Genomic DNA, 25,105 nt, shown 5'->3' with positions numbered 1-25,105 from the left:
ACTGAGCTAAAAAATTACCGTTTCATGAACGACATGAGAAAAAAGAAAAGGCGAGGGAGAAAGAGGGTGAAAAGGAGAAAGAGTGAGAAATTGAGAGGTTGACCGTAGTTAAGAGGAAAATTATGGCGAAAGCAGTAGGTTTTTGTAAACGTAAAAAATATATTAATTATATTGTTTCGGATCGAGAGAGTGGGATAATGGGATGAAGTCACTTGCGCCAAAAGCGGAAGAAGATAAAGGCATATACCCCCAACCCCCAAGGGGAGGGGGGACATGAGAAACAAATTTAAGAGCTCTAAAACACGAAATCTCAGCATGAAAATAGGCTTAAATCTCAATGGTCATTGCGGTCCCTAATAACATGCACCGCGTAATGTACGTCAGTTAGGCATGCCTTTGTGGCGGATCCAGCTTTTGCCAATAGGAGCATGGAGACCGAAAATATTTTTTATATGATTTTCCAAGATCGACTGCTATAAAAGCCGATGTTTGTTGCTAATGCGGGTGGAGTCCTAACTAAAAAAAAAGATGGCCATAGTACAGGCATCTTAACTCAATTGTTAAAAACCAAAAAATGTATGTCACAAAATATGAGCGGGAATTTTTTTTTTTTTTTTTTGGGGGGGGGGTCATTTAGACCTAAAACGGGATATTTCAGCTCAATTTGTAATCATTAACGTACATAGCCTGAAGGGGACGCTAAGCGAGCACGTAGCGTGAGCTGAAAATTATCATATTTGTAATTTGCGACTTTTGCAATCATGAACAAGATAAATATCTCGCTGAAAAAATAAAATGCAAACTACAGTGCGTCCCTCAAAAAGTATTACATTTTTCAAATGGCTGCCAAATAAAATACTAGTATATAAAAAAAAACATTTTTTTTCATAATTTTATGAAACATAATTTGCTCAGGGCCTTTGTCTTCATTGATCCCGGTGATCGCGTTGTCTGTTTAATGAGATATATAACCCTGGTGTACTAAAACCTCGATCCCGTTCAAGTCAATATACACCAAATATATTTCCTCACACTTCGAGTTATTATTGTAGTGACATATGCTTTTTTATGACTACTTAAGTGATTGCCCCATTTTAAGGTCTTAATATAAAAGATTTCCTGTCCGTGCTTACGTTCGCATTAGTGGATTGGTGAGATATATCCGCTCTCCATGAATCCCTACAATCGGTCCTTAAAATGTCCCTTTTTCTGATCTGAATATCAAAAACTTTCAGCTCGCGTTTCGCGCTCGCATCATTTGGTTAGTGAAATACGTATAGTCTTCGTGAATTCCTACAAACAATCCTTAGAATGCCACTCTTCAGGTCTGAATTTCCTAAGTTTTCAGCTCGCTTTGCGCTCGCAATATTTTATTAGTGAGATGCGTATGTTAATCATGATTACAATGACTACATGTGCTTCTTGGGTTTAGATGTAATTCTGACAAAATCAGCAAGCGCATGGCACTCGCGTTAGATGTCTGTGGTGAGATATGTATACTCCTAATGGATTCCTAAAATATAGTAATTAAAATCTCCCTGTTTGGGTGCAATATATACGAAAATTTCAGCTTGTACTTTGCGCTCGCAATGTTTAGTGATACTCCAGTGATTACAAAAATTGATTATAATGTCCCTTTTAGGTCTGAATATTAAAAAATTTCAGCTCGTGCTTCGCGCTCGCATCATTCAAATGGCTTCCATTTAATGGCACTGTCCTTAAAATGTCATTTTAGGTCGTTTTACCTGGCAACTGAGCGCGCTTCGCGCGTTCATTAAGTGACTCAAATTTTTTGCTGGTCCCTCCCCCCAATGCCATGACCCACGGTACGCCACTGACTGCGCCTCTCGTTGTTTTTTTTTTACTCTTCACGCTACTGCCGCAAAGAATCATGTTAACTGTGTCATACAGACCACACAAAAAAGGGATGGAAGTAGAGAAGAGTGAAATATATCATTCTTTGGATACCATGTCAAAATCTATCACAAAATTTGATTTTTTTTATTAAAAATGTCAAAAAAATTTTCTTCGCTCGCTAAACGATAAATTCTGCCTGATACGTATGTCTTGCCTTCTCAAAATCGTCGCCTCATTACACCATTACGCCTGTTCATAATGATATGACCGGGAAATTTTTGGCTCTTGACCCCTCCCCTCCGGCCACCTAACCCTGTTACGCCGCTGCTAAGTGCCTTTTTTTTTTACTTTGCCCACCAAATGAAAATACGTTCCGCCGCCCCTGCTTTAGCTGTCCCGTATAGCCAAGGTGGAGGGTTCCCTGAACCTCAGTACCTCGATCGCCATTTGATAACAGCAAAATAAAGAAGGAAATGAAAGAAAAGAAAAGAAAAGAGAGGGACAAGGGAGAGAGAGGGGCGAAAAGGAAGAAAATGAAGAAAGAGACAAAGGGAGGGGAATTATTGAAAAATAAGAAAAAAAATCAGGTCATTAAATAACCATGACGAAAATCTCTCGTTTGAGGGCTGTATACCCCATTTTTCCTTATCAACAAATATCTTCTCCCAGTAATACAAATCCTATTGCCCTCAAGAGATTAAATTTAAGTATAGAAACACCTGTTTCTTGACCTCGGTCCGCGAAGATATTTCACCCCAGCATCTACGGTCACAGCAGGGGGCCACACACGATGGATTGCAATGTGTGTAGTTCCGGCGAGCGCATGGCCATGGATGTATACACGCGTTGATAGAAAGTTTTTTCTTTCTTTCTTTCCTTCTTTCTTTCTTTCTTTCTTTCTTTCTTTCTTTCTCTCTCTCTCTCCCTTCCTTCCTTTCTTTTTTCTTTCTTTCTTTCTCTCTCTCTTCCTTCCTTTCTTTCTTTCTTTCTTTCTTCCTTTCTTTCCTTCTTTCTCTCTGTCTGGCTGTCTAATTCTTTTATTTCTAGACTTATTTTCTTCCTTCCTTTCTTTCCTTCTTTCTCTCTGTCTGGCTGTCTAATTCTTTTCTTTCTAGACTTATTTTCTTCATCCACCCCCTTTTGATCTACACCTCTAAAGAACGTGCATTTGCCAATCATATCTGTAGTAAGGCCTATGAATGTCCTTTTCTCAAAGCTGAGGTGTAGGCCTATACATAGAACATTAAAATACAAAGACCAGCATTATGAATCACAATGTTTGGATAGCATTTCAATGTTCTATTCATATCTATTCAGAACGTTTTCTAATTCACATGCGTTATTAGCAGGTGATCTTCTTTATCTCCCATTATTGTTCTTATTTTGTAGGCCTATAGCCTGTGTATACGGTAAACCTCCCTCTGAAATACCTTTCTTGGTTTCATGTTTTCTTTCAGATTTGTTTCCACCAAGGCGTGCCGGAACACTTTCAGTTTTTTTTTTTTTTTTTTTGGGGGGGGCAAAATCCCGAAGGGGGCACAATATTTTTGAAAGCGTGAGATACGGAAGCGATCGAGCGGGAGAGGGTGTGGTTGAGGGTGTAAGAATTGAGTGTAAAAGTTGCGTTTCTAAGAGCATTCAAAAATAAATTTCTTGAGAATTAAACAGTCTTGGGGTTCTTTTTGATCCTGTTTCCTCCCTTCTGACCCAGACTGGTGTTTCTTCATGATCAGGGTCGTAGTTCCAGCAAATTACGAGCCTTATTGCAAACTCTATTGTTTTAAACCAATGTAATATAGACCTTTTAAAGACTTTAAGATGACAAACATGCATGACCGTATGCATCCGGGGGCCACCGATCGAGAGGGCAAAATTCACCCAAAGTGTGCACGAAATCTTTCAATTTTATTCTAGAAAATGCAAAAGCTAGCTCCCCCATCACCATGGGCGGAAATCCCAGGGGGACAGGGGGGACGCGTCCCCCTACCATTTTGGAAAGGGGTACATAATATCAAATGTCCCCCTACTATTTGTGCTCTTTTATTATGGAAAAAATACATAATTTCAAATCGAAATTATATCCTCGAATTTCGAAATATATATAAACAGATAGTTTTTGTTAAGAACTTGGTTAGGAAAAGAAAAGGCATACCGGCCCAACTATTCTCCAACTCTCATCTAGCCCTATATACCAGCCAAAGAGTGATGACATTGATGACATCGATGGCCATTGTCAATTTCATAACTAATAAAAATGATGAAAAAAGAAAATCGCCTCTGAATTTAGTGCATAGACGGTTAGACGAGAATGTTCCATACCCAGTAAAATCATACCTTTGTTAATCCAATTCACTTTCCCTTTATTCCAAATTTACTTGGAATATACTGAGAATATTTTCATTGTTTGCGTACTCAGTACATAGAATAGTTTTCATGAGTTATGATTAATCCTTCACAATGAACTTTAACTATGCTTTATCCCCCAAATTTGTTTTTAAACACTCTATTAACGAGACTTATACTCCATTTTTACACAAAATTCCTGCCGTGGGAGGGGTCATCATAGGTAGATCAAGGGGCGAAGCGGCGGAAGGTGAGGCGAAAAATAAGAAGAAAGATAGGACCGGGAAGAAAGTTGAATGATGGAAGGGAGGTGAATAATTGGGAAAAAAGAAAACTTTCAGGACATGTTATAAAAATAATAAAATCGCTTGCGCTTTGCATAAATACACAGCCATCTTTTTATTTCAAAACGTGCTTGATTTTTTTCACTTTTTTGGATCGAAATATATAAAATCAAATCATTTATCTAAGAAGATATCCATCTTTTTCATAATTTGTAGGTTTAGATATTAAAGAAAATTAGCTTGCCATTCGGTTTTAGTCTGAAATGTATTCATTAAAAGGTTAAACGTTATCACACTGTAATAAGATGGAAAAGGGGCTTTTCAAAGGTATGTTTCACAGAGGAACTGTTCGTCAAAAGACGCCAGGCTTACTATGATAATGTCATTGCTCCGTCAGGGGCAAAATTGTTCATTTTTGACAATAGAAATGACAATTTTTGGGCATAAAAGTGCCTTCATCGTATACTTTTGTCCTTTAATTATTTAAAAATTTATCATTTTTCTACTTTCAGGGGGGCACATTGGGGGGGGGGCAAAATCTCGTTTTGCCCCCCAAAAAAATTATTGGGGGGGGGCAAGTGCCCCCTGCCCCCCTCGCTTCCGGCGCCCTTGTTAAAGATATATAGAGAGAAATAGAGATGGGGTGGAAATTCCACCCCATCTCTATTTCTCTCTCTCTCTTTCTCCCGACAAAAAGGACAGGGCGCTAATTTTAATCACCTCATATTAGCAGAATGATAAATTTTGAACTAGAAAATAAAACAGACATTTATCACAATCAAATATGGGCATGTTCAAATGGGTCGCTTGATCAAAGATAAAAAAGGACACTGCAAAGGAACTTTCACTATGAAAAGGGGGCTAAGGGGGGGGGCAAAAAAACAACTTTTTTTAAAGTGATTATTCAACAAGATGTACTTGAGGAAGGGGAACATATTAAAAATGGGCACTGAAGGGATCGGGGTTCAACGGGCACGCGGTTTTGTAAACTAAGACACGTGATCGATCTTTCCAACACTCCATCTTCCCAACTCATCAATCGCCTGAACTCGCTCTCCAACGATGAACATTTTGACTTACAAAAAAATTAGCACAACATATCTAAGTTAGACATTTAATGGTGGAAACTAAAAGTATAAACGACCCAAAACAAACGGTGGAATGGATGCAGCGCACATGGGCAGTTTACCGGAGAACCACGAATGGTGCAATAATACGTTTGCGATTAAAAAATAGTTACAGGCATAGTTTGTATTTAAATTATGAATAAGACTTTGGGGTAAAAAAAATAATGATTTCATATTTTTGTGCATATCAGCAGCATGATTATTATACTTTGTATGTTGGTATGCCATTACTTCTATTTTTCGAACGTTGACTGTATCATTGCGCGAGTGAACCCATTTTCTTGCTGGACGGACAGAAACTATGCATGCATCGCGGTCCTTGCATGCTAAGCATACCGTAATTTTTATTCGCTTACTTTCCTTATTTCAAGGTCGATTTTCTTCGTTCGAAATTGAAAATGGACTAGTATTGGATGTCTGAATGTAATATGCCTTTGAAAACGTGATTAATATCGAATACAATAATTTCATTCGGAAGATCCTTCTACAGGCAGACAAGTCTTACGTAATAGCACAGCGTTGTTTATCATTTCGTCCTTGGCTCAACGCTCATTTAGCTGGCCCGTGGTGGTAAAATCGAGACAAGGGGATTACCTGGCCAAGATGGGTTTATCGGGGTTGGAAAAGTTTCCAAACGCGAATCGGGGTATAAAACCGCAGTTTGCAGTCCGAAGTGAGGTCGAGAATCAAACGGGACATTTTCGTAATGGCCAAAATATCACTCGCGCTTCGCGCTATCATTGCCTTAATTGGCCTTGTGTGAGAAAATAATTTGATCAAGATATGATAACACGGGACTTAAAATATCAACATGCACAAATTATTCTGCTCGCGATTCGAGTTTCATTTTGAACAACGAAATTACAAAATTTGCTTGAAATGATCCGTCTTCGATCCAAATCGCCTAAGTGTTACATTTTGGCGCTTCGCACTCGTGTACAAATATTGTTGTGCTTGAAGGGCTTGAACTCCAAGGTATAGGAATTAATATCCAAAGTTTTCACCTCGGCGACCTCGCGTTTCGCGCCGGCGCATCAATTGATGTTTGTTTGTTTATTTGTTTTTTTATACTCATTCTTATCATGGTTCCAGCTTGGGTAAAGAAAAAAGGGAAAGAAAAACAAGACAAAGAATAAAAAAGAACAGAAAAAAACATAAGTGGAAAAAAGAACGAAAAGGAGAAAAAAAAGAAAAGAAAAGAGGAAAATGAAATAGAATAGAACAGAATGAAGCCGGGAAAGAAGCAATTCTTCCTTTCAATGGAAAAAAGCTCCAAAAAGCAATTAAAAGAAAATAAGTATTTATTAAAAGTCAATGTATAACATCATATCTCCAACGGTTTAGAAATAAAACAGATCAAAGAAATTGAAATATAAACACTAATTGAAATTATTTGAAAAAGGGATTATGTCAATAATAAAAAGGCAGAATAAACGACATTGAATAGACAACAGTATATTTAAAATGAATATACCTATGAAGCAAGAACCTCGAGAATGAATGACTTCAAAATCTTAAAAAGTCATTTCTTGACTGGTTGCCACTTGCCAGCCAAACCAAACAAGAAGAAGAAGAAGCGGCCGATGGGCCGGGGGAAATTCGCCTTCTCCTACTTTGAGATAGCTGGATCCGCCCCTTAATTGACTACTGACAGGACAAGGTACGGGCGTGATCAAAAACTAGAAAAGGTACACTTTTAATAATTCAGAACCCCCATCGAAAAAATCCTACGGGGCCTGCAGCCATGGAACGATTTTTTTGACCGAGGGACGTAGCTGATGCTGTAAATTAAAAAAAAAGAGAGAGGAGGGGTTTTCAGTTCAAAATGGAAAAAAAAATTGGTCCCGAGAAATTTTAAAAGCAACAATTAAGGGAGAAGAAGTAAAAAAAAATGTTTTCACTACAAAATGATGGATATCAGATTGGTCCAGAGAAATTTGAAAAGCAAAGAAAGGGGCTTTCACTATTCATTTCTCGCTTTTTCCACATCTTCCAGAATACCTGGGAGCTGGGGATGCTGCAGAAAAATACATGTAGGCCCTAGCTAAGTAGGTCCATGCCCTAACACACGCAGCACCCCCAAGGAATTTTTTTTATGCTTTAGCACACCCATCAGGCCAGCATCTCCGCTTCCCAATGCCATGGAAGTGTTTAGGGGTCCAAAATACCCCCAAAACATATAGCACATTAATTTTGATTCTCAAGAAAGGGAAAATTTACGTGTCACTTTCATGTGTTATTATTTTGCTTGCTTGAGGTTGAAGAGAGAATAATTTCGCTGCTTCCTTTGTTGCCGCCGTTTGTATGCATATCTATCGTTCGCGATTTGCCACGTACACATTCGATCTGTGTGCCAACAATGCATTAAATATGAGCTAAAATCGAAAGAAGTAGCAGCGAAACATGTGTAAATCTACCTTTTGAACTCATCTTCGCTTAGAAAATTTGGCGACGGTGAAGTAGGCTCCCCAAATCTCTCTTCATCCTCCTTATTTCGAGGTCAAGCTAGAAAAGGCATCATGATGAGGATGCTTTCAAGATTTCTACTTTTACTTTTGCTGGTTCTGCCATCCACACTGCTGTTCACAACCAATAATGGTAAGGATAAAGATCAAAACTAACGCTCTGGATTCAGGATTCACGAATTATCAACATATTGCAACTGCATGTCTGCTAGTGCTACTGCTAGATCTACATGTAATTTAGAATAGAATCTCCCCAAATCTAATCTAGGCCCCGACTAGATCTAATTCAAATTTCGAGATAGCGGTCCCCAAGTCTGCGCACAGTAACAGTTTGAGTAACTAGATTAACATAGGCCTATCTTTTTTTCACAAAATTTTACACTGTTTACATTACAGTTACAGTTGATGTTCCTAGGGCTAGGCTTAATCCTAGGCCTAGATAGAAAACTTGAACGAAAAATATGATTTTCTCGATCGGGGAAAACCTTGGGCAGTTATTTTCAGATTGACAGTAGAGGCGCACGGCCAATATTGGAGACTGTCTCCAATGTGGGAGATCATCTCCAAATATCAGAGACTTGTAAAGAATTTGGAGTCCAATTTCCTTTGTTTACATTTGCTGCAAAAGGATTACCTTGGCGGCAAATAAAAATGTGATAAGCAGATTCCTCATGAAAAATTACCCCTTTTCACCATCTACTTTAAAAATTCACCATCTACTTTTGTTTTGATAAGGATTTTTGTTGTCAATCACACACAAAACAAATGGGCTTCTGACCTCAGTGAGTCAAAATTTTGGGTGGAAAAAATCATGCTTTTGTTGGTGTTGTTCCTTTTGTCCTTTTGCAAAGCAAGTCTCCAATGTGGGAGATTGTCTCCCCTATTGGAAAGAGTCTCCCATATTGGCTGTGCGCCTCTACTGATTGAACAAAAAAGTGTGCTTGCGTTATTGTGATCCGAGTCCCCGGTGACCCGGATCCACGGACAATTTTTCACAACGTAAAATATGTCCTTCCTATCTCCACTCACGCGTAGCCAGGCGGCTTCGTGAGAGTAATGGGATCAAAAAGGGGTTTATTGTAAAAATCAAAGGAAAAAAATATGAGAAAGTAAAATAGCTCAATTTCTTACCCTTCACCCGTATTTCACTCCGTGTCCATCCTCCGGTTATCCTCAAAATTGGTGATTTTGGGCTAGTATCAAATTCCTCACACGTATTATTCACGGCCGATTTAAAAACATTATATGCGATCGGTCGCAGGCCAAACAGCCGTTTGTCATTTGAAAAAGTGTCAGAGTCAGTTGTTATTGTGTCAATGGGAAAACGTGTGGTGGAAGGAAGTCCCCGCTCAGTGAGAAGCCTCGCACCGTTTCGCATCGCAAACAATAGATTTCTTTTGAAAATCTTCAGTGGATTCCATTGAAAGATATTTGAGGTGTGTCTCAAGTTTGTCCCCAGTGACTTGGATGATGAGAAGTCCATGGTGCCCCATGTCTGCATACATATACATACACTTCAGGTATTTTGCACCCATGGATGGGTGCATTACTGTCGCCGTGTACAGGAAAATTGAAGGCACAGCGCATGCAAAATTGCAACAAACTCGCGCGAATTACACAAGAAAATTTGTAAAACCAAGCACTTCTAAGAAACTTAACGAACGATGTGAAGTCTATTCCCCCTAATATGATGAATATCCCTCAAATAGCGTCATTTACGCGTTGATATCTTCTCGTTGACAAAATAAGTAGCGAGCTTGCGATTTCCCTAATTTTTTGTTGAATGAATGTGCGATTTATCTTCATATCAAAGACACTACAAGGGAAAGACTAGGCACAAAAACTATTTGATCCAAAGTCAAGTTTCATTGCCAATCTGTGAAGTTCAACTAAATGCTGTTTTAATCAGCGGCGCACACCAATACCTAAAATTGACATCGGCAAAAATATTGGAATGGAAAGTTGTTGTTTATCTCAAAATTTTTGTTTTTTTTTATCTGGACATGATTTAAAGTGTTTTGAGGTTTTAAGGAGTTAAAATATATTTACCTATTATTATGGACTCCCGTTCTCCAAAAAGAAATATAAACTTGATGTATCTTGAAATAAAACAGACAACTGTTACTTTTATTTTATTACTAGGTGCCCTGGCTGCCAAAGATCAGAGAGAAGCTCGAGACAACCTTGAAGACATCTTGGATGGGGAGGAGATAGAGGAAGAGGAGGAGGAAGATGAAGAAGATGGACAGGTATGATATGATCTGGGTAATGTACAGTGTATACAAAGGATTATACAATTGGTTATAATCAAGTTGATAATAATAATAATATAGGTATATTTACCTAGGGAAGCCACTTCAGTTCTGAAAACTGTTCTCCCAGCGGACCCTGCTATTGTTATTATTATAATGAATAAATAAAAGAAAATATCAATATGGATATTATGTTACTTCCTCCTGATAGGTTTGACCAGGTTCATGAAGTTTAGTAGGTGTTTAAAAAAATGACATTGTACTGTTTAACTTACAACAGAGATCATAGTGAAATCATTTCTTGAAATGATCCAACATTGTGCAAAAAAGTTCAATCACCTTTGATTTATATGGAGACCTTATAAATATCATTTAAAGAAATTGCATTGCCTGTTCAATGATGTAAAGCTGGAAGGCATTTGGTCTGAACTATCCCTCTCTTGACTTCAATGAAGGAGTGTTTGTCTCTGTCCTTGTACTATTAATGTTGATGGTCATTGAGTTTTTCATGCTGTCTTCATTAATTTACTAGGTTTAGAGTTCATCCCTGAGCTGTAGTCACAAGACATTAATGGACATGGTGGTTCTGCATGCTCTATCTGATAAACACAGAGTACTTCTGTGGAGATTAGTTATTGTAGGCATCCATCATTGTCCAGTCTGTGACAAGCCCCTTCTTTGTGGCAAGATAGGGAAAGTATGATTTCAGATAACCAGAGGCTGAGAACACCTTTGTACATAATAAGTATCCCATGTGATATATACTCCCATCTCCAAATGAAATAGTGAAATTGCCATGTCTCTCAAAGCTAGTATTCTATTAATGTAAGAGCTATTAACTTTGTGTACATAATTTTTCAGAATCGTGGAGTCTGATATTTTTGCAGGTTGAATTTTCGATCGGAAGACCAAACACTTCTGCATCATTTCAGAGAAGCCAAAATGGTGCAAAAATTATATATATGTACATGTAGGCTTACTCCTCAAAGCCCTCATGCTGATATGTATGTTAGTCATTGTCCAGTCTGTTTCAAAATGTTAGTTTTTGTTCAACTTGCTCTCATTTCTTTATTTCATCAATCAAGTCCATAATTGGGACATGTTATCATTAGGTAATACCACATGTGTGTCGTATTGTCGATGGGATCAAGGTCATCTACATGTACGCTGTATGGGTCTCAAGGTCAAATGATACATGTATGGGGTCATGTCCATCATTTTTTTCTTTATTTCTGCATCAATTAAGTTCAAAGTTCCTTAGGCGGTACCACATGTGCATAGCTGACGATGGTAGGGTCAAAAGATCATATTGTATATTTCATTGATCGCGAAATCAGTTAAGAGTCTAGTCATGTGACTCCTGAATATAAATAAGGATACAAGTACATGTAGCTGCCCCATGTACCTGTATACATAGAGGCAATCAGGTGACAAAATCAATTTATTTCATGGAAAATACATTGGGATATCACAAAAATAATTTGGGCTCTGATCTTGTTTGAGAAATAAAAAAGTGAAATTCTAACTTGCTTTTTGAATTACTATTTTTTCACCCTTAGTTTTCATACATATATACATGTAGGTGAATATCTTGGGTTTTTCACCACACAGCATGTTTTCAATACCGTAACTAAGCTTTGCTGTTGGGGATATAGGCGCCAGTTCCTAAATGTGTCAATATTTTCGCATATGAAATTTGGGGCCGTTAGCAATTCGCAAAGTCCGCGAAAATAACAGCTTCTACAGTATATGATTATTTCTTAAGAAATAATTTACCAAGCAAGTATTCTGAGGTATAAGCTCATTGTCCTTTATTTTGCCATTTTGTGGCTTTTGATCCTTAAACCAATTGATAATTGATATGAGGAGCTATAGCCTCTCTGATTGAACCAATCTCTTAATTATTGACATGTGCTTTTACGGTAGGCCTGGGACTTTCGGGTTTTTTTCTTTTCGGGTACCCGTGGTAATTTTCGGGCGGGTACCCGGGTACCCGAAAATCATGTCGCTCGAAATATGACTGGTGGAAAACCCCATAGGTGACGTCATCATCAAGCAAATGCGATGTAAGCCAATTTATGAATGAAAATATAGTAAGCATGCGCATTGCAAGCCTCAGCCCCACGCAGTATTCCGTCAAAACGAGTCTGCAATACTCTGTCACCTCGTACCAAAATCGACCTCGAAATCCACTTTTCTATATTTCATATGAATTATAAAAGGTATTCTCAGAGGATCTGTTTTCCCACCGATACCGCACTGGTAAGCAAATTGTTATTACTTCTTGTTTTTCCGACAAAATCTTACAAAGTAGTATCGATATTACATCGTGTTCGTGAGTTTGTAGAATCTATCGCTACGTGAACAAAGTCAATTGATTTCCGGGTTTCGGAGCGTCAAATGCGCCAGCCAATCACGATCGTGTTACCATTTTCGGTTTATGATGAACTGAAAATGGTATCAAGAACGTGATTGGCTGGCGCCTCGTATGCTCCGAAACCCGGAAATCAATTGACTTTGTTCACGTATATAGCGATGGATTCTACAAACTCACAAACACGATGCAACATCGACGCTACTTCGTAAGATTTTGACGGAAAAGCAAGAAGTAATAAAATTTCCTTACTTGCGTGGTATCGGTGAGAAAACAGATCCTCTGAGAATACCTTTCATAATTCATATGAAATAAAGAAAAGTGGAATTCTAGGTCGATTTTGGTACGAGGTGACAGAGTATTGCAGACTTGTTTTGACGGAATACTGCGTGGGGCTGAGGCTTGCAATGCGCATGCTTATCTATATTTTCATTCATAAATTAGCTTGCGTCCCAGTGGCTGGATGACGTCACTGCGCTGCAAAAGAAACATGGCGACGATTGAACGATCTCAGTCACATCATCAACACTTGAAAAACTAGTATATTTAAGGATATTTCGAGGGTAATTGGTGAGATTCAAAATGAGACTTGTGTACTTTTGTGATGAGTTTACAATCATGTCTTACACTACGCAATACAAATCAAATGTACGTTATACTGGTGAGCAATTTTCGGGTATCGGGTATTGATTTTTCTACCCGGGTACCCGACGCTTCCGGGCGGGACCCGGGTACCCGGGTTTTAGTCCCAGCCCTATTTTACGGTAAACATTATTGAAGCTAGCCTGTGTAAAAATATTGTTCATTTTGACTGAGTGGAAATTTTGCAGTGCCCTTGTAAAGTTTAATCAGTTTCTTTTGGAACCCAGATTGCATTATCTTGTAAAATAGCCTTAAAAACAGACATACTGAAGCTTTTCGACATGCACTCATCGGAGTAAAATTGCATGAATGACCAGAACGCTAGAGCGAAACACTTCATACATAGAACCGAAAGAGACAATGGATGTTAAACAGCAAGCTGTGTTTGGCTGTCAAGGTAAACAAATTATTTTATGTCTTGAAAAAATATTTACTGACAGTACTCCCATATATGATTAGGTTACTATTTTCACCATATTAGGTTGAGACAGAAGAAGATGTAGAAGAAGAGGAAGGGACAGCAGTAGAAGCAGGAGAAGGGGAAGAGGAGGAGGATGAAGAGGAAGAGCCCCCACTGAAGGCATCACCAGATGCTGACACAACCTTTCTTTTCACTACAAATTCAGAGAAAGGTAAGATTTTGATCCTTCTCTTTGATTCTTCATCTAGAGTATTAACATTGGGGGAAATGGAAAAACCCATAGCTGCCAACTCTACCACCTTTGTTGGTAGTCTACTGCTTTTCTAGCATTCTCACCACTTTCCATTTTTTTTACTCTTCTTACAGTAGAACCTACTGCTTTTTCAATACTCTAGTAATAGCCAAACTATATATTTACCAGGTTTTACAAAAAAAATATGTGACTACAGTAATGCTCCCCAAACTCTTAAGATATATACTTTGGATCATGATACATATTTCTATATCACTGTGCTCGGTGTTAACACTAATTTGCATATTGGTAATACCACAATGTGGGCATGGTGGGAGGCGGGGTATGGTGGGAGTCGCAGAAGGGGCATGGCTAATATAGTCAAGATTTTTATACTAGAGACAAAGAATATGTCAAAATTCATGCACATTACATTGTTTCATATGAAATTTCTAGACAGTTTACTTTGCATTAAAAAAGCCAGCATGACAAATATACGGCATTTAATTGAGATTTTTGCGGGTTAAAAGCATATGACCATTGGCATAAATCCTGAAATTGGAGGCTGAATATTTCATCATGTGGGGGCTTAGTGGTCTAGATGTTATGATCCGTCTTTTAATTTGAAAGGACCAACAAGACTTTTAGGTATGCCAAATTATCTATGCTTTGGAAAAGCTGTGGAAAAAACACTCCATGAAATATTGCTTACATGATAATTCTGGCCAGAAGCAATCAAGAAGTCCTTAAAAAATAGACCATATGGCACATATACTTGACTTTTAATGAGGTTACAAAATATTGGTTGGAGAGATCACAATACAAAGGATGACATTTATGGAGATATTCCACCCATCTCCACCACCATAATTAAATGTAGTGTGAGATTTGCTGGACACTGTTTCCGTAGTGAGAAGGAAATTATTTCTGATGTACTTTTGTTGCGTCACCCTCATATAACCACAGGACGGAGACCTTAAGTTTTGTTCATATGTAGGGATACAAATAATCATTTGTTACATGATTTACCATCAATTACTTGTAATCATAAAATGATATATTTCTGTATCTCTGTAGAAATCCCAGTGACAATCCCATTACAAGTCTTGGTTGGATTTACAAACAATGGCCAACTTGATTTCACAATTGACAGTCTACATGCATCTCTACGGTATCCACAGGACTTCTCATTTTACATGTATAATGTAAGTTTAATTGAAATTGCACAATTAAGCCAAAGTCAAAAATATTTTTCTGTACAACTTCTAATGCAGAAAATGTGTACAGATTTTTATCCTTATTCAAAACACACTGTTTGTTTGTTTTTATTTGTAAAATGTAGCACTTTAGACCATGTGAAATATTTCATTTATTTTCCTCTACACATTTGATATTTAAGTAACTTTGGTCTATGATTAACTGTGCATAAGTCGACCTTCTATGAGTCAAAGTAAATTTTGAGACAAGATTATGCAAGACACATGTTATTTACCTTTGTTTTTAAGTCAAATTTCTCCCAAGTCAAAGAGATTACTGTGGTTCAAAGAGACTCGACTTAAACAGAGTCTGTATTTGTAAGTAAATATTCTATTGCTTTTTCCCTCACTCGTTTACATTTGTTTTTATCTAACATTTTTTTAAAGACGTTTCTTCTCTAAAAATCCATCTGGCCATATAGTGAAATGTCAGGTGAAAATGAATGATATTAAGGAAATGATGCTTCATATCTTTTTATTTTGCTTACCAGTTCACAGAGAAAGAATACAACACAGTAGTAGAACCCAACAAAGAAGCAACATTTGAGTATTCATTCCAAGCAGGAGAGGTCTTTGCTGCACGTCAGTTTGGATTTGTTGTTGAGCTCGCATACAAAGATTCAGTAAGTTTCAATTAAACTTTGTTGATTTTCAATCATGCATTTACTTGTTTGATACAGAAAAAAGGTGTTGGGTAACATCATACATCACCTTTTACCATACTCGCCAAACCCAAAAAGTGAAATGTAATAAAAGTTCATACATGATATAATGTGAAAGTGATCGAGTTGCCCGTTCAATGATGTAAAGCTGGAAGGCATTTGGTCTGAACTATCCCTCTCTTGACTTCAATGAAGGTGTGTTTGTCTCTGTCCTTGTACTATTAAAGGAGAATGAAACCATTGGAACAAGATAGCTTGTGTCAAAACAGAAAAATCAAAGAAACAGATCAACAAAAATTTGAGAAAAATCGGACAAATAATGAGAAAGTTATGAGCATTTGAATATTGCGATCACTATTGCTATGGAGATAGCAAATTGGCAATGCGACAAAGATGTGTGATGTCACTGATGAACAACTCTCCCCATTACTTTAGTATATATTTCACTTGAATTGCCTCTTTTATCACATCTATCCATAGATCATGTGTTCTTTCTAAATGAGGGCATGTAATACATATTTTTTAAGAATACATAATGGATAAAGAGTTTGTATCATCGTAAGAAAAAGCAAAAAGAGACATTTTTAGGGTATTTTATAGTCCACCAAAGGGAAAGTTGTTCATCAGTGACATCACACATCCTTGTCGCATTGCCAATAGGAGGATCTCCATAGCATTAGTGATTGCAATATTCAAATGCTCATAACTTTCTCATTATTTGTCCGATTTTTCTCAAACTTTCTTTATTTTTATTCTTTGATTTTTCTGTTTCTACACAAGCCTATTTGTTCCAAAGGTTTCATTCCCCTTTAATGTTGACTAGCATTGAGTTTTTCATGCCATCTTCATTAATTTACTAGGTTTAGAGTTCATCCCTGAGCTGTAGTCACAAGACATTAATGGACATGATGGTTCTGCATGCTCTTTCTGATAAACATAGAGTACTTCTGTGGAGATTAGTTATTGTAGGCATCCATCATTGTCCAGTCTGTGACAAGCCCCTTCTTTGTGGCAAGATAGGGAAAGTATGATTTCAGATAACCAGAGGCTGAGAACACCTTTTTACATGTTAGTTTTCATTTCATGTGAGAGGGCTTTGAAAAAATTATATTTTTGTTCCATTGCCAGTGACAAAATGGATTATAATTTTAACTATAAAATTAGTGTGAACTACGAGTTATGAAATTTTTAAGTTTCGTTTAATTTCACAAAATAGTTATATGCATAACTTTCTTATTTTACATCCGATTTTTGATGTAATTTTCAGCATTATTCTTGTCTGATTTTCCTGAGGTGGACTTGACCTTTAATATACTGGTCATCTTTTTTTATCAATGCAGGAAGGAAACCTTTTTTCAGATGCTGTTTTCAACGACACAGTTTCTCTTATTGAATTAGATGAAGGTCTAGACACAGAAACGTAAGTAATTTTTCATTATGCGTTCAATATTTTTGTTTCAGACTTTCAATGTTAAAAATCAATTTCAAATGTTATTTCAATGAAAATAAAACAATACAAGTAGGATCAGCATTTCATATTTCTTTGTTTTCTTTTTTCAAATTGATATCTCTGTTAAGTTGCCAGTAAGATTATAGGAACTCAACGGAGAAGACACCGTGAAATCTTGAAAGACAAAGTTCTGGCATGACTTTCATCCTTGTGGTTTTTATTCAAGATAGGAAGTCATATTAGTTTCATTCACATTTTATATCACAAAGTGAAGATTTTGTTGTTTAGTGAAAGTTCAGTGCATGACAACTAGCGATCAGCATTTTCATGTTGCAAATATTTTCACAGAAGACCCTTATTATATAAAGAAAATTTCTTTACTTTATATTTTTTCTATATAATATGACATTTATTCCAAGAGTATGTTCAGATATGCCACATATATTCCTTGATTTTTTTTTCCTGTATGAGGCATTTTGGAGACAAGATACAGATATATTTTGTCAGTCTAATTGATAAACTCAACCCAGAATATGTCACAATGGCCCAGCCAGGGTTCAGCTGCATGACTAGGGACCATAATATTCATACATCACGACTCTTCAAATTTGTCAGTTTGTGCCTTTGTAGTAAATTATTGGTCCATAATATATGTATGTGTACCCATTTCATCAAACCCAAGCACAAGTCTTGTGTACATATGTAAGTGTATGTGCGCCCCTGCGCTGTATACACTTATGTCGCAATCAGCCAGGGCTAGGATTACTTCATAAAGTTAATGAATAACATGAATAAGTAGCAGAAGTAACATCCAACATTATATTATTTTGTACTGATCTTTCATATCACCTTTGGATGTTTTTCATGTCATGCAGGGCCTCCTAATATAACAGTATTGTAACTACTGATGGGGCTACCCTGTTAAATAAAGACAAAATAAATAAAAAATCTGAAGTAGCAACAGATAAACAGACATACACACCATACGATGTAGGTAATAATAATATTGAATGGCTTTAATTTGTGGGAGATTCCAGATTTTACTTTCCTCAGTAGACCCGTATTGTTCTCATCAAGACTCGGGCAATTACTTCAGGAACTATGTGGTATTTCCCTCAAAGCCAGTCAATAAATAATTATCCTGTACTTCAAACATACCTTGAAAACCTACCTATTCTAATATCCCAATCACACAGACCAATACTTCCACTTCCTAGTAATTTGTTTTTATAGTATCTCCTATGATTTTATACCAGGCAGGCATCTCAAAGTACTTTGTATTTCATATAAATATCAACTATTAATGTTTGAAAAAAAAGAAATGATTTGAGTTGTAATTGTTATGTGATTATTTTTCATTACAGATTTTTCCTGTATGTGTTCTTAGCAGCATTGATTGTTCTAGCTTTTGTTGTAATACAACAAATCATGGCATCCTTTGGGGTAAGTTCCAGAAAAGGGATTGGTATTCACATTTCTTTTAATGTCAGGACCTGTTTTACATATAACTCAAGTTCTATAAAGTCTACAGCAATGAAACTTTCCAAGCTATTGCCTTTTTAATTCAGCCTTGTAAAAAGCAATGATTAACCCTTGAATTCTGAATTATTTATTTTTTATTTCATTTATTTATTTATTATTTTTTGGGGGGTGGGGTTGTGACTCATACCCTGAATTATTTGCTCATATCGACCTCATTCACAAATTCCCACGATCCGAGCCCCATCATAATTTTCGCCCCACAAATACCCGGCCTGGCTGAATTTGTTTAGCTTCTTTTAGACCTAGTCTACGAACAAAATATCTTTAGTCGTAGTGTCTGTCTTATCTTCAAAGTCACTGGTTTGATTGAAATAAGACTTACCAATAGCTTCGCCCCTAGTCAGCAGGTGTCATGCCATGTATTAGACTAGAGCTTGTTTCACCACACATGTCACACGAGCCTCCTCTGTAGAGTGGTATATTTTGGCCTTTTTGAATGGCCTGAATGAAGTTTGACAGAGACCTAGTAAACTTTTCCTGTTTGGTCATTGGTCTGGTAAAAAATGTTAGTTTTGTTCAACTTTCTCCCATTTCTTTATTTTTACTTCAATGAAGTAGAACTTTTTACATATGATCCTTGGATTATACCACATGCGAACCCGTAAGGATGATGGGGTCAAAGGTCATTTAGTCATCCTATCTTGAAGTTTTTGTTAACATGCTCTCATTTCTTTATTTCTGCATCAAATTATGATCACACTTTGTTAAAATGATCTTTAGGTATTGTGTTGTTGAAGAAGGTTGGGTCAAAAGGTCAAGTTTTTGTTCGACTTGGTGTCATTTCTTTATTTCTGCATCAATGAAGTTCATATTGGTGCATCTGATCCTTGGGTAATACCCTTATAAGAATAATGGGGTCAAAGGTCATAGATATGAGGTTATGTCCATCTTTTTTTTTTAAAGTTTTTGTTAACTTGCTCTCATTTCTTTATTTCAGCATCAATTATGATCACACTTAGACAAATGTTCCTTGGGTAATACCTAGAAATCCTATATCACATTCTTTTCATTTTCTAGTACAGAGGAATGTTTTGTTATACCATTTGAGGGCTAGAATAAAGGGTTTGTGATAGGATACTTAATTAAAACTTGAGAGATATGTTATTATTCATTTCTGCATTAATTCCCTTTCTAGCTAATGTTTTGACTGATTTTAACATCAAATTTCACATTTTTCTCCATAGAAAAAGAAGAAGCCATCAAAACAAGTTGTTGAAACTGGAACGTCTAACCACACAGATGTAGATTATGACTGGATTCCAAAAGAAAATATTGCAGTTACAAGTAAGTTGGAAAATTATTTCTAACATGTTCAGAGGTCCAAGGTGCAGGGCAATTCCATAAAATATATATACATCTGACCCTCAAAAAGTGTAAGAATGCTGAAAGGGTTTGTCTCTTGTTTTCTTTTCATGTGAAAAGTGTTAATGCTCCTTTATGATATTATATCTTTAGCAGTTCACAAAATAAAGTAATAATGGAGGAAAATGGGGGTTATATTGATCGTTTTTTTTAATTGCCTTGCGTTAAAGTGTTCATTAACATGAGCTAAATGTAAGGCTTGTAGTGTAAAAATACCAGTGCGAAAGTTTCAACGTATCATATTTACAGGAACTATTTTAAAACTTTGGAGATGTAAACCAAAGTTTGAAAATGAATGAGGGTTTGGTTCCATTGACTACGTTTATAGAGTGAATTTGTAATACAACACATAAACTCTGGATGAACCCAGCATGACCTACGTATAGTGTGCAAGCTTTGAAATAAGCAGCTGCAGGCCGGGGGCAATTTTTTTTTTAATTGCCCCCGGCTCACGGACTTTTTACAGGAACCGCGGGCAATAAAAAAAAATTAATATAACGGTGAACCACACTCTAAATTTGTTTACAGTTAGCGCAGCTCCTGCAATTTTTTAATTAGTACATGAATAGCATGCTACATGTAAGTAATTAATAGGCTTATTCAAACATCTAAGAAATCAGATTTAAATGTTTAAGTGTGTTTTGACACCCTCACTCCACATCCCCTTTACAACCACACACACATGGGCTTATTTATTTCTCATCTTTAATGAACCACAAACAATGAACCCCCCTCCCCCCCAAAAAAAAAAAATCTAAATAAATGAATAAAATATACATATTTCAAAGAGAGAGAGATGGAGAAAGAGAATTCAGATCAAATAATAATAAATTTAGAAAAAAAATTAAGGTTTTTTTCATGGTTAGAATCACATCACGGGTGTGGGTGAGTGTTTGTGTGTGATTGTTACTGTGAGGTGCACTTGGATTGCATATAAATTATGTTAAAAAATGAAGAAATTAAATTAATATCTAACTCAGTCTATTCAAATTCCAGCACATAGCCACAGGCTACATGATGTATTGTAGGTTCATGTACCTTAAGTTTTTCACAAGTTATTTGAAAACGCAGATCTCCACACAAAATGCCTTTCATTCTGGGAGAGTCTAAATTTGGTGAAAATGTATTCATTAATAACTTAAATATTCATCACAATGAAGAAATCATGGAGGTTTTTGACACTTTTCAAAAATTAACATGAAATCTAAACTGTATCTGAAACAGAAAATCACCATCACTTTGGCCATTACTGATAGAATTCTCACCCAGAGCTCTGGCAGAGAACATTAGCTCAAACTGGCTAACTAACAGCATACAAGTACCACACTCAAGTGCACGGCGTCCTATTTATTTTTTTTAGATGGAGCCTTGTTTGATGATTTATTGTCAGATATTTACCCCTCACCAAGAAAGAAATTAAAAAGCTATAATTCACAACTTTAAGCTAAGTGATTTTCATTAAGGCTCCGTTTTGACAAGCAAAGTCGGCGACTGTGAGGATAAAAGACTCTCACATCGTATGTAATGTTAACGGGGATTTATCTCCTGTGCAATTCGAATTACTATATCACAGAATTGTGAAATCCCGAATGGAAATTTGTGCATTAGAAATTGCACATGGTGAAGTAGGGAAAAACTGTTACCGCTACTGGAAGCACGCGCGTGCATGTATTACAGAAAAAAAGACGGACGTAGCTCACTTTTTATGATACTGAAAAAAACATGCACTTGGCAATTTAAAACTTTGCTTATCGTAAATTGAAAGTTACTTGATTTCAGTCGGCTTTTCAGATATTTAAATTACATGTATGATATGGCTTCACTGCTCACTCAAGGTGGGCGCAATTACCTGGAAAATATTTGCGCCCGGTCGTCAAAATTTTGATGATTTTGGGGCTCTATGGGCGCAGTTGCATGGCTTATGAGCGCGAATTTGTGCTCAGCGCCTGCTTGTTTCAAGGCTTGATAGTGTGTACAATGTACACTAAATGTACAGTGTAGCTAATAAAAAAAAGTGTGTGCATAGGATTTACAGACAACAGGAGGCAGCCAACAGACTTTTTTTGAATTTCAGAAAAACTGGGCATAAGCTAATAATACGTCTCAGAGACATTTCTCAAAATCAAGACTAATAGTTGCTACTTGTGTCTATTTTCATCCTATATTGTGATGTGTTTCATTGTCTTTGAGGAAAAATACAAGCATTCATACACATCTTGCATCCTAGTTTGAGAATTTTTAAAAATCATGTGTGCTCATAATTGAGTGCAATAATCCCCTTAACCATTTGCAAGTTGACCCAAACCATAACAAATTGGCTTACTTTAAATTTAAACTATTATAAGAAAAACGTAAATGTAAATTCAAAAAATTATGGAAGAAAAAAGAGGAAAATAATTAAACCACTTTGAAAAAAAAGCTATGTTTGGTTGTGGAGATATTTTTTTCTAACTTATTTTTCAGTTAAACATGGTAACAGAATTATCAGAAAATTTATCAGGTATTTCGGTATCCATGATTATCTGTTTGTCAATATTTGTTCATTTAGGTTTTATTACCACAAATCCATAGTGTTACAAAACTATGATGTACATGTAATAACATAATTACACTGAACAAAATATACATGCATATGAAGTATCATGTGGTATTGCCAATCTTTTATTTTTCTTTATTTTTTCCATTCCTTACAGAAAAAACACCATCACCACGCAGATCTCCAAGGAGGCGCACAAAGAGATCAACAGGATCAGGAGACGAGTAAACAAAAATCAATAATGTAGATTACAAATTAGGAAAACCTTAGACAACTATTGAATAATTGCCAGACACTCGCATGAACCTATCGATTCAAATTCATAAAGGAGGTTCATTATAGAACATGGGAACCATTTCATGAAGCTTGTCAGCACTGACAAGTTGTCATTCTCTTACAGTTCCTAATGGTTACCATAGTAACAGGCAGAAACCAGTTCTTTCTCCGCCAATCAGAACCAATGATTTAGCTGAAATTGTCGCAGCTGACAATTTAGCAATTGATGACAACTTTTATTGTTTTTTGGCTCAGAATCACAATGGTCGTACTGTTACTTTGGTAAATCCAACATGCCCTTTCATGAATTGCTCCCTTGATTTACTTACCTGTAGGTATCCTGTAAGCTTGGGCAATACGAGCTTACATTGTCCCTATTTCAGTAAGCTTAGCAATGTGGGGACCTCCTTTGTGAATTCTGGCCATCAAAGTAGCATTCCACACATATTAGAATCCTACAAGATTGATCAAACTGGATCATCACAAGTAATAATAGTATTTGAAGGTTTGAACATCTTGCTAAATGACTTAATTAAACTGTTTTTGTAAAATATAATACAAAGCTGTTTATATGTGTTGTATGTTTTACTGTCATTTTGTAATTAAGTGTGTGGACTCATATGTGCATATGTGTATCCTTATGCATTGACTTGCTTTCAGAGAACCAATGAATGAACCATGATGGTCATATGCAGTAATCTTTCAGTGTTGTAATCATGACTTTTTCTTACAATTTTCCCCAAACTTCTCATTAAAATCTAATGTCTTGATTACACCACTGATTGTACATAAAAGAGTTATGATAAGGAACCCTGGACATAAAACCTTGCTCTCTTATTGTCTTGTAAGTTCTGCTTTCCATGATGGGATTTTAATACAAAGATTTCCTAAGAGTTTTTTTCCTCTTTGTCTCTAGCATATTTTGGACATGTTGTTGGAATGCTTTCTTTCTTATTATGTAGTTATGTCTTTTTGAATGTTAGATATTCAGATATCCTTTCTTTTGGTGGTGATGGGTAGAGATCATCAAAGAATTCAATACTATTGCAATATGCATTTGAAATATGCAAAGCTATTCATTTTTTTTCTTGGCTCAACAAGTGCATAATTATGTGATAAAACGGAAATTGTCATTGATGTATAAGTAAATTTCAATATTGCAAATGTGAATTTGGCACAATTAGTATTTTGCAATTACCTGTATTTGAATTCCATTATGTGTGTTATCCATGTTGGTAATTCTTTATTTCCAAGGAGCTCAGAGCTCATTAAAAGTCCCCTGACATGGAAATGAATGATATCTTCTGTAAGTATGTGTGAGTTTTTGCTTGAACACCAAACCAAACCATTACCTGTTTGGTTTAAATGTGCATCATATGATTTCATTAGTTTGCAGTGTACTAAGCACCACCTCCTTAAAAATCCACTATTTTACTTTTTGCTTCTTTTATATCACAGGAGGCAGCAATAAGCATAACAATACACAATGATATGCAACTTGCCATATCTGTGTACTTACAATGGCATCATAAGTCTTTAAAAAATACCACCTCACAACTTGTGTGATATGGTATTGTATGAAGACTTGTGATGCCATTGTAAGTACATGTATGTAGTTGCATAGCTTTGTGTATTGTGCTTTTCCTGCCTCCTGTGACATCACAAGAGGCAACAAATTTAGTGGATTTTAAGGAGGCTGGGCTTAGCATACTGCAAATAAATGCAAGAAAAATGAAATAAAAAGTATTGAAATAATACAATGTACAAATAGAAACCCAACATGTAATGAGTTGAAGTAACGACCCATACACATAAATTGCAGATATCTTGCATTTGCTTGTCAGGCAAAACCTGATTTGTAATGATTACATGTAAGTGTACTGATTTTCTTGATTGAAATGTGAGTGATGCTATGAAATAACACTCAAACCTATCTGTTCTTTTTCTTTTGTAAATACTTATGTACATCTCTTATATTTTTTTTCTTTGAATTCATTCCTTTATAGTCCACTCCAGATAGATAT

The 25,105-nt window shown here is 36.3% G+C and overlaps 1 protein-coding gene across 1 annotated transcript; it reads left to right on the top strand.

Moving 5' to 3' along the window:
* Positions 1-7,996: 7,996 nt before the first annotated feature.
* LOC121407090 (translocon-associated protein subunit alpha-like) lies at positions 7,997-24,646 on the top strand. Its single transcript, XM_041598016.1, has 9 exons — positions 7,997-8,209; positions 10,219-10,325; positions 13,826-13,976; positions 15,075-15,202; positions 15,745-15,876; positions 17,256-17,335; positions 18,730-18,808; positions 20,092-20,191; positions 22,963-24,646. The coding sequence occupies exons 1-9, from the start codon at positions 8,131-8,133 to the stop codon at positions 23,031-23,033; spliced, it is 927 nt and encodes a 308-aa protein (XP_041453950.1). The 5' UTR covers positions 7,997-8,130; the 3' UTR covers positions 23,034-24,646.
* The last annotated feature ends 459 nt before the right edge of the window (positions 24,647-25,105 follow it).

The sequence above is a fragment of the Lytechinus variegatus genome, chromosome 2, assembly GCF_018143015.1.
Source record: "Lytechinus variegatus isolate NC3 chromosome 2, Lvar_3.0, whole genome shotgun sequence".
In the NCBI taxonomy this organism is placed as follows: domain Eukaryota; kingdom Metazoa; phylum Echinodermata; class Echinoidea; order Temnopleuroida; family Toxopneustidae; genus Lytechinus; species Lytechinus variegatus.
Note: the sequence above shows the minus strand (reverse complement) of the source record. Positions and strands in the feature narration are given on the sequence as shown.

Excerpts from the sequence above, each read along its gene's own strand:
- LOC121407090 (XM_041598016.1), top strand. The coding sequence starts at position 8,131 with ATGATGAGGATGCTTTCAAGATTTCTACTTTTACTTTTGCTGGTTCTG. Across the intron at positions 13,977-15,074 it reads CACTACAAATTCAGAGAAAG|AAATCCCAGTGACAATCCCA; the intron begins GTAAGATTTTGA and ends GTATCTCTGTAG. Across the intron at positions 20,192-22,962 it reads AGAAAATATTGCAGTTACAA|AAAAAACACCATCACCACGC; the intron begins GTAAGTTGGAAA and ends CATTCCTTACAG.